This window comes from Haliaeetus leucocephalus, unplaced genomic scaffold (assembly GCF_000737465.1).
Source record: "Haliaeetus leucocephalus isolate CR32 unplaced genomic scaffold, Haliaeetus_leucocephalus-4.0 Scaffold362, whole genome shotgun sequence".
NCBI lineage: Eukaryota > Metazoa > Chordata > Aves > Accipitriformes > Accipitridae > Haliaeetus > Haliaeetus leucocephalus.
In genome coordinates, this window is record NW_010972798.1 from 7,488,055 (window position 1) to 7,497,114 (window position 9,060).

A 9,060-nucleotide genomic window follows, 5' to 3' on the forward strand; every position below is an offset into this window, starting at 1 on the left:
ATCACAGCAACCCAGTGAGGACCGGGAGCTGTGGGGCTGAGGGGTCCCCCAGGCCTCCCCTCTCCTCCCACCCAGCTGCTCCGTGCCCTATCCATCGCCAGCCTGTCTGGCAGGGAACAGCCTCCAGTTTCACCCCACACCCCAGACCAAAGAGGACCCTACTACACAAGACCCCCAGGTTTTGGGGGGCTGCAGGCCATAGGACTGGTCCTCCTCTGCAGTGGGGGGCAATAAGGCCACTGCTCCCCCAAAATCTCCCCCTGGGGGCCACGCGCCACCTGTGTGTGCAGGGTCCCCATGTTTTGGTGACCGACAGAGCCTGCTCTCACCGGCTCTTCAGCTGCAGAAATTTATTTGAATAATTTGCCTCGCAAATCTGCAAGCACCAGCTCGAATTGCACGTCAGAGTCCATCACGTCGTCGGAGTGCATCGCGGCACACAAGCCACACACGAGGCAGCTGCAGCAGGGACACAGGCACAGCTGCCGGCGCTGCACAACAAAGCACCACCCAGCCGTACGGTGACACTCGGCAATGCTCAGCAGCGCTGTTTGCCGCTCCCATGTTGTCCATCCCATTGGGGACATCAGAGCACCTGCTAATCAAATCTAGCTCTGGCCTCCAGCCCTGCGTGAGCACCCCATCACCCTGGCGGGCGAGAGGCAGGGCTGGATATGGCCTGTAAATCGAGGCGGTAAATCTGATAAGCTATCAGCTAGCACCATGATTAGTTGGATAATTAAGGACAAGGAGCCAGATTTTGAGCTTATTTGCCACCAGTGTAAATACAGAGTAAGTGACCTGGTTGCTCCCAGAGATCAGGAGGAGCTGTGATCCTCACAGCCAGCATACTAAATGCACGACGGTTCCTCTTCTTTTAAAAAAAAAAAGAAAAAATTGAATAAAAATCACCCCTCAGCATCTCAGTGCTAACTGCCCAGATTGCAAGGCGAGAGGAGGAAACGAGGCCATCTGGCAGGGCTTCAGCAGGGGAAAGGGGACTCGCCAGAGCCGGGGCGAGGGTTTGGGAGGCACAGATACAAGGTGGGTTCCTGCAAACATGTCTCCACATACCTGGAAGAGCAGGCTGAGCTATTCTGAGCTCCAACACCCTGGAGGAGGGAGGAAAAATGAGTTGGAGGAAGGTTAGGAGCAAAGCAGCAGAGGTCTAGGCTAAATTACAGCATTTTGGTTTGGTTCAAGTGGACAGACAAACCCCAGCCTGCCTCCCAGGGTCCCACCACCAAACCTCCGCTAACCTGTCACCCCAGAAACTGCTGGATGGCCGGTGCAGGCTGAGCATCCCTCAGGGACCAGTTCTGGCTGAATTCAATCCCTGCTGAACACTGCCTCCTCCAGCACACACATCCTAGCCCGCTGCCAGTGATGCTGTAAACGAGCCCCATGCTGCCTCACACAGCCTGAAGGAACTGAGGCATTTGCACAGCCTCAGCACCCACCATCCCACAACCGGGGGGTCACCCACCCACAGCAGACTCCCCATTGCGAGGAAGGATTTCTGGGATGGGTTTCTCAACCCCACACTAGCCACACACAATTCCCAACGAGTCTGACTGTAGAGGGACAGCAGGATTGCTGAGCACCCCGTACCCACAAAACCCAGCTCACTTTCATTTAGCCTCTCTCTGATGGTTTCCCAGCCTAACCTGTCCCTACCGATCCCAGAAGCAGCCAGGCCGTGCAGGATCATGCAGAGACCATGCTGGGGGCACAGCTGCAGCTCTCCACGGAGTACAGCCGTGAGAACTTGCTGCCTCGCCTGCCCTGACAACAGCAGCAGGGGGATGGCACTGCGCTGCAGACGCCAGCTGGGACCACAGCCCCCAGACCCTCCCCATCAACACCCTGCACCCCTCTACTCCCTCTCCAACTCTCTTCCCAGCCCAAGTCCAAAGCAAAGAAAGAAAGGAAGGAGAGAAAGAAGGAGAGAAAGAAATAAAAAAACTAAAACAAATCAAAACTAAAACAAAAAGCAGCAGTTGGGAGGCAGCCTTGTTAGGACAACTCAGCAAAATAAAATTCCGGTTTATTGTTGGACAACATTGTTTCACACATACATCAAACAGGCCAAAAAAAAAGAAAAAAATAAAAATAAACAGCAACTTCATAGACAGAAAAAAAAAAAAGAAAACCTTTTTATCTTTGGCCTTGCCACCTCATACAAACCACGATCTATGGTACAGCTAAAGTACATACACAAAAAAAGTTACTGGAATGCTCAGAATAAGATTGTAAATTTTTTTTTTTTTTGCATTTTTGTCTTTTTTTTTTTTTAATTTTTTTACAAGGTTTTGTTTTATTCTCCTTTGAGATAATGGTTTGGGCCTGGTCACACCACAAGTAAAGTCAGAGATAGGTAACAAGAGAGATATACACTTCAAAGCCCCCCTTTTGGTCAATCCGAGATCACTTAAAAATGGCGGACCTCCTAACAATATGTACAAAAATATAAAATGTAAATAAAAAATACAAACAAATTCTCCTTTAAAGTACTTTTAAGAAAGAAAGCAGGGCCTTGAAGTTTTGGTGCTTGGGGGGGAGGGGGTCTGTGGGGGAAGGGGGGGGTTCTCTCCCCGCTAACAGGCGAATCGTTTCGTATGTTCGTTGAGTGGCAGCGCCGCGCCGGGGGGCCGGGAACGGGGTTCACTCTACTTGGTGAGGATGACCACGGCGGAGGGGGGAGGAAGGGGGTGCGTGTGTGTGTGGGGAGGGGGTTGCAACGGGAGGGGAGGGGGGGTCCCAAGGGTGAAGAGGACGCGCTGGCCTTTTTTGTTGGTTTGTTTTCCTCCTTATTTAAAAAAAAAAATAATAATAATTTGCTGCCTAGTCATCTTCATCGGTTTTCTGCTTCTTGGGATCGACGTCATCGTCCTGGGGGGAAAGCAAAGCCATCAGGAGAGGGGACAGGGAGTGGGGCTGCTCGTGAGAGCCACACCAAGGCAGGCAGCAAGGCAGGAGAGGGTTTCGGGTTGCTCTCCTGCCTCAGGAAGAAGGACAGAGCAACACAAGTGTTTCCCCCCTCATGCAAAATCCTCTTCAGCCAGCTCGGGGAGCCCCTGAGCGCCTCTGCCCTGGCCAGCCATGAGCACCCTGGGGCTCCCCAACCCAGGGCCAGCGGTGGAGCCGGAGCAGACACCCTGCTAACCAGGCCAGTGTATAAACAGAACTGGGCCACGTCCCCAGAGAGGCACAGGGAGCACACAGGCAGGGCGTTCCAGCCCCAGAGCCCAGCCCAGCCTCTCCAGCCCCACGGACGCTCCCTCCAAGCCCTCTGGGGACACAGGTGGCTCTGAAGGGCTGCTTGCTCTTCCTACCTCGTCATCCTCGGCTGCCCGTTTGCCTGTGGCTCCCTCAGCTTCGTCGTCTTCATCGCCATCCTCTTCCTCACCTGCATGGAGAAGGGGAGGAACGTGAGACCCTCTCGGAGGGTTACAGCACCATACACCTCCCCGCTGGGTTTAATTCTGGCTCAGCCCCACACTGCAATGTCCAGTGTCCTGTCTCCCCAGCTGGCACAGCCGCTGCTCAGGACAGCAGGTGCCCAAGGACGTAGGGGCTTTCACGGCATCCCCCAACTGGCTTGACCCACCAAAGAGGAAATAAGGATTGGCAGCATCGATTCTGGTTCACACCACATTTGTAGTGCGGACAACAGGATGGCAAAACCAGCACCTACCGTGAGCACTGAAATCACAGCAAAAGGGGGGGGGGGGGGGGAAAAAAACTCTTTCTAGTGGCTGCTCCACCTAACCGCTCCAGATTACTTCTGCTTCCCTTCGCAGCTATTAGTCCATCTTTAATGAGTTAAGAGAGCCAGAACGCATTAGTTCTGAGTCAGAACACTTTCTAATTATCAGAACAGCAAACAAATGCTACCAACTTATCTTACAGCCAGAGGAGGATGAACAGAGAGCTCTGGGCTTTGACCCACTTTGAGCTCAAATAGGCCAGTGGATCAGAACGACTGAGTCCATTGCCTTTGGCCAGTTTTGGGGGGTCGGGGGCAAGACTGGAGGCTCCAGAGGAAGAACAACCTCTCGGCTGCCAAGACGAGTCTCTTGTGTAACAGGAGACCCTACTAAAACTTAGAGTGTTAAGGCCAGTAAGCTGGCTTTAAACCACTGCCACAAGCCACACGTATAGACAGCCAGGGGGATTAAGGTCAGCCCATCCTCCCTTCCCCTCTCTTCTCCCCAGCGTGTGTCCAGCCATGGCATGGCCCATGCGGCGGGAAGGGCCAAGATTAGCTCCCAGCGATGGATCAACACACCGGCAGCCATCACATGCGCCAGGCTGGCCGGCGGGTCAGGTGACAGCGCCAAGCTGATTGGGAGCATTTTTAGTTCTCTGAGCTGCTTTAAGCAAAGCAAATAATGAGATGGGATGGGGAGAAGGGTGAGAAAAATATACCCTCAAGCTCCCCTCCGCTGTCAAACTCCAGGATGGAGTTTGGAAACAAGTGTTGGAAAAAAAGCTGATGCAAGCTGCTCTTGCTACCTTTAAATCTCTCTCCTGCAGCGTTCGGCTGCTCAGGTGCAGCTCTCAGGCAGGGATCACCTGAGGGCAGCAGGCACGGACAGACAGAGCCCGTGCAGGATCCCTGCAAGCACTGCATGCCAAATCGTGCCTGCACTCAGTGCACTGGGAAGAACAGGGCTGGCACTGCGGGACCAAAGCTCCCCGGGCTTGTCACAGCAGTATCCAAGCAACACTTCCACCCCACACACATACGCCTGTGGCACACGCATCCCCCTCCTGCCCAAGGGGAGCAGGGAGAGGGAAGTATTCCCCCCTCTTCCACCCCAAAAGCAGGGCTGGATGTAGATGGGCTCACGACAGCACATGGCAGCACTGCACTCTGTCCCCAAGGGTTAAAATCCCAAGCATGAAGAGGGCCACGACTCCCAGTTTTTCCTAGTGAACCAGTTCCTACCAAAGGGCACAGCAGACAGCAGGCTGCTGAGAGCAGAATGCTACCCCAAAGGGGGCAGCTCTCCCTGCTTACACTGTCTGAATAGGCGCTGGCCTAATGGTCATTAAATTTCCAGCCTTGTCCCCGTCTCCCAAAACTAACCAACAGGTTAGTAGGTCAGCACGTAAACTGAAAATTCACAGGGGATTAACCTAGTAACAGCTATCAAGGGCCCTGAGTTCATTTCAGCGTAACAAGAATGGTTTTCTCCCAGCCTTAACGAGCGATAAAAATAAACAATGTTATTCATCCAAGCAGATCTTGGGAAAAAAATAATAGCGGGGAGGGTGAGAAGTGATTCGGCAAGTCACTGCTGGATTTCTGGTCGCTGCTGCCAAAACCCACTTCCAGGCTGGGTCAGGTCAGGAAGCAGGGGAGGGCAGGGAGATGCGGGACACTGCAGACAGAGAAGGTTGAAAACAAGCCTGTCCGCTCCCATTGGGAGGAGGAGGGAAGAGCCGCAGGTTCCTCTGCCTGCTTTCACACGGCATCCAGCCCGGGAAAGGCCCAGGAGAGGGGACCACATCAGCCTCTCAGCATGCTGCTCCACAAACAAGGATGGTGACCTATCCTCTGTGCCTGGGCCAAGGCATGGCCATCCAGGGCTGTCCCCGTCCCACTGGTCGGCACCCACGTCTGCAGCAGCCATTGTGATCACAAGAGTCAAGGGCAGATTTTACTACTCGCACGGAAGGGCTAATGCGCTTATTCAGCGCCACGGTATAGTGCCGTCTGGCCGGAGGAGGGAGGAAGGAAGGAATCTGTCCTCAACCTGCTGGAAGGGATTCAAGGCTGACTTCACTCCCAGCACTGGTGGCCCAGGCGAGCGAGGAAGGAATGAGCCTGGCTGGCAAAAGCCGCCTGGCCGCAGCCGCGAGGGGGAGATGCTGCTCTCGGCTCTCCTCTCCTTCTCAGGAGTCTGCTGTCCAGGGCAGGACGCAGCCGTGCGATGGGGGTGGGGGGAACAAAGAAAGTTACCATCACCCTCTTCCTCCTCGTCCTCTTCCTCACCACCTTCCTCTTCCTCTTCGTCTACTTCGTTGTCAGCCTCCTGTTCTCCGTTTTCCTCGTTCTCCTTGGCAAGACAAAACATCACTTAAAAAAAATACACTGGGGAAGGGAGAAGGGGGAAGAGATGTTCAGCAGAAGTGCGCGTCCCCACCTTTCCTGCCTAAAGCAAAGCACCAGCCCAGCGGAGCCCCAGGCATGCGCCCCGCTTCCTGCCTGCCTCCACACGATGCAGACAGCCCAGGCACAAAGGATCAAGTCTAGAGTAACTTGGGGCTGCAGCTTTGGGGCGAGGACAAAGACTGCAAAGGCTCTTGTGACACACTGAAATGCAGCAGAGTGAATTTCCCCCAGCATATTAAAAATAGAAAACCAACCGGTTTACTTGTACACAATGTGTTTCCCCACTCAACTGACTGTAATGCTGTAAATCTAGGGTTTCTTTTTTTTTTTTTCCTTCCCCTCTCCTTTTCCAGTCCCTAGGGAGGTGGCAGCACTGGACACAATCTCACACAGCTTTCGGGGAGGGGATCCAAGCCCAGCCCTTCCTTTCTGCACACACATGAGCTGCCCACAGGCTTGGGAGCATCTGTTGAACCTGGAGCCCTAAAGGCTTGAGGGCTCTCTGCACAGCACAGTGCTGCCACTTGGAGGGGTCCCCTCTGAGCAGGGCTGGGGACAAGACTGCAGCAAAAGCAAGAAGGGAGAGGAAAATTAAAAGGCGTTGGCATAAGGGCTGCCTCTCCCTGCAGACTGTAGCCATACTCACAGCATTGCCGTTGGCCGGTGCATCTCTGCCATTTTCTGTTTCTTCAACAACTTCCTTCTTCTCTTTTAGATCCTGGAAGGAGCACAAAAGCAGAGAAGTCACCCCAATTCCAGGTGCCTGGGTCATAGAAGCTGCAGATCAGGTGTGAAAAACACAGTCCAAGAGAGAGCGGGAGCTGGTTTCTCTTCACACCGATTTGCTCTGCAATTTGGTCGCCACATTCTGGCTCCTCCTTGGGAACGGGAGAGCGTGGGGGTGAATCTCAATTCAAGTCAGCCTTGCCAGAGAGCAGCTATCTAAAAAAGAGACTGCTCTGTTTCACCTCTGAGCTCCCAAACACAGAGAGCTGGCCGTCTGCATATGCTCAACAGCAGCAGAGCTGGCTGATTGCCCATCTTAGCACAGTCCACGCAAGCTCCTGCAATGCCACGGAGAGCCAGCAGCCCTGTCCAACGTAAGAGCTCCACCGCCCCAGGGCTGCAGACATCCACAGCTGCTCGGTACCTTCGCAGCAGGAACAAATCCCAGGAACTCATTAGCAGAGACTGTGGTCTCTGCCCTGCCTGGGGAAAATCATACGGCAAATATTACACGCCTGGTCTTTCTCGCAGCGGCAGAGGAGACTCCAGTATCCAGCTCGCAGCTTTAAGTGTAACAGGATGGGGTGGGGGAAGAAGTCTATTTTTACACTGCTCCAAGAGCCGTGCCTGGCTAGTTCGGTTCAAATCTCCACTGCGAGCAGAGCGAGAGGAGAGCGGGAGTTTGTGTGTTTTTGCTATTGATCACTGTCAAAATGTCATGCCAAGTCGCTCAGCAAACAGGCTGAAAGGATCCAACTTTATGTTCCCGCATAAAGAACACTTGGATTTAACACTGGCATCTCTGCTTGCATCCTCCTCCCCTTCTGTTCCTCCATCAGCTGGAGCGAGATCCTTCAGCACAAGGAGCGTTACCCCAGCCAAGGAAAGCAGAGAGGCCCTTCCCCGGGGCCAGCAGCACAGCCACACAGCCGGCTTCAGCAGCGACCACGAGGTGTTTCAAAGTTGCTGGCAGCTCCCTACTTCGCTGCAGCAGCAAGCAGCTTTGCCCCCCTCCCACCTGCCCTTTGCGGCTGCCTCGCAGCCCACAGCGAGCGGGCACTTTCACTCCCGCTGAGCCACTGTCACTTCCTCGTGGAAACACCAGTGGGTAAGAGCGTGGCCCTGGCCCTGCTAGCATGGCCACTGCTCCTGTTTCAGGAGGGTTTCTACTACCCTGCAGGCTGCTTCGGCAAGACAACGCGGGGGTTTTAGGCCACCAGGTTACTTAAACCACTCAGACCCAGACAGGCACGCACAGATGCCATTAGCAGAGGCACCCAGGCTGCCAGTGCAGCGAGGAAAGACTTTCTTTGGAAGCAAGCTTTGGGGCAGCTACACCTGTTGATCAAACCTCACCTAATCAAACCAGCATCCCAGGAGCCTGGGGTAAAACAAAAACACAAGCTCCCTCCTTCCTTCACTGCTGACATACAACTCCCAGGCCATCTCCTCCACACTGCCCAATTCCAGCACAGTTTTACACTGTCAGCGGCTCCCGCTATTCCCTGGAGGCTGATCACAACCACTTAACTGCTCACGCACCATCGCGCTGCTGCGTTCTGCAGCCACTGCCTCACATCAGGCACATGGGCATGAGGGCGACAAAAGCATTTCCTAAGTTAAACACGGAGCAGATCGAGCAGTCAGAGTTTCCACATCTCACTAAGCCCAACGGTTCTTTTCAAAAGGAGCCGTTCACAAAACGTAAGCAATCCTCCCGGCAAAGGAGCAACGCATTCTTGGGGATTTTAGCTGGACGGATCTCCAGCCCTGACCTTTCCCGCACCACTGAAGACGCTCTCAGTTTAACGACCATCAGGATGCCAGGTCATGAAGTTTGTGCTAGCAACAGGGTTGCAGAGAGGACCACAGCTTCTCCCTTTCCCCAGGCCCAGTCCAATACAAACAGACAGATGTCTACAGCAGCCTCCAGACCAGGAGTCCGTGCAGCAGGACTGCTTTAGCTCCAAAGCTTTGACAGAGCCTCTAATTATAGGTGTGGCGAGGCTGTTTGTCCATAAAATAGCAATGGTGTTTAGTCATACACCAACTGCCCGGGGAAGCTCTACCTTCTCTCCCGCTCAGCTCCCGGGGCGCCAGCAACTGCCCGCGGAGCGGCTGCTCTCGACGGGGAGGGACCGCGGCAGAGGGCAGGATCCCGGCAGAAAGGCCCGGCAGCCCGCTGCTCGCCCTCCCAGCAAAGACCCGCG

General features: G+C 54.3%; 1 protein-coding gene across 4 annotated transcripts; it reads right to left on the reverse strand.

Moving 5' to 3' along the window:
• Positions 1–2,013: 2,013 nt before the first annotated feature.
• Positions 2,014–9,044, reverse strand: PTMA (prothymosin, alpha). 4 transcript variants are annotated; one of them, XR_774710.1, is made up of 4 exons: positions 6,771–9,031; positions 5,978–6,103; positions 3,336–3,409; positions 2,014–2,892 (listed from the first exon to the last, which is right to left on the reverse strand). XR_774710.1 is itself a non-coding variant. In XM_010573023.1 (4 exons), the coding sequence occupies exons 1-4, from the start codon at positions 6,894–6,896 to the stop codon at positions 2,845–2,847; spliced, it is 345 nt and encodes a 114-aa protein (XP_010571325.1). In that variant the 5' UTR covers positions 6,897–9,044; the 3' UTR covers positions 2,014–2,844. The 4 variants fall into 4 exon arrangements, 2 of the variants coding, with proteins under 2 accessions (XP_010571325.1, XP_010571326.1); XR_774709.1 differs by having other exon boundaries at positions 5,978–6,065; positions 6,771–8,991; XM_010573023.1 differs by having other exon boundaries at positions 5,972–6,068; positions 6,771–9,044.
• Between the last annotated feature and the right edge of the window lie 16 nt (positions 9,045–9,060).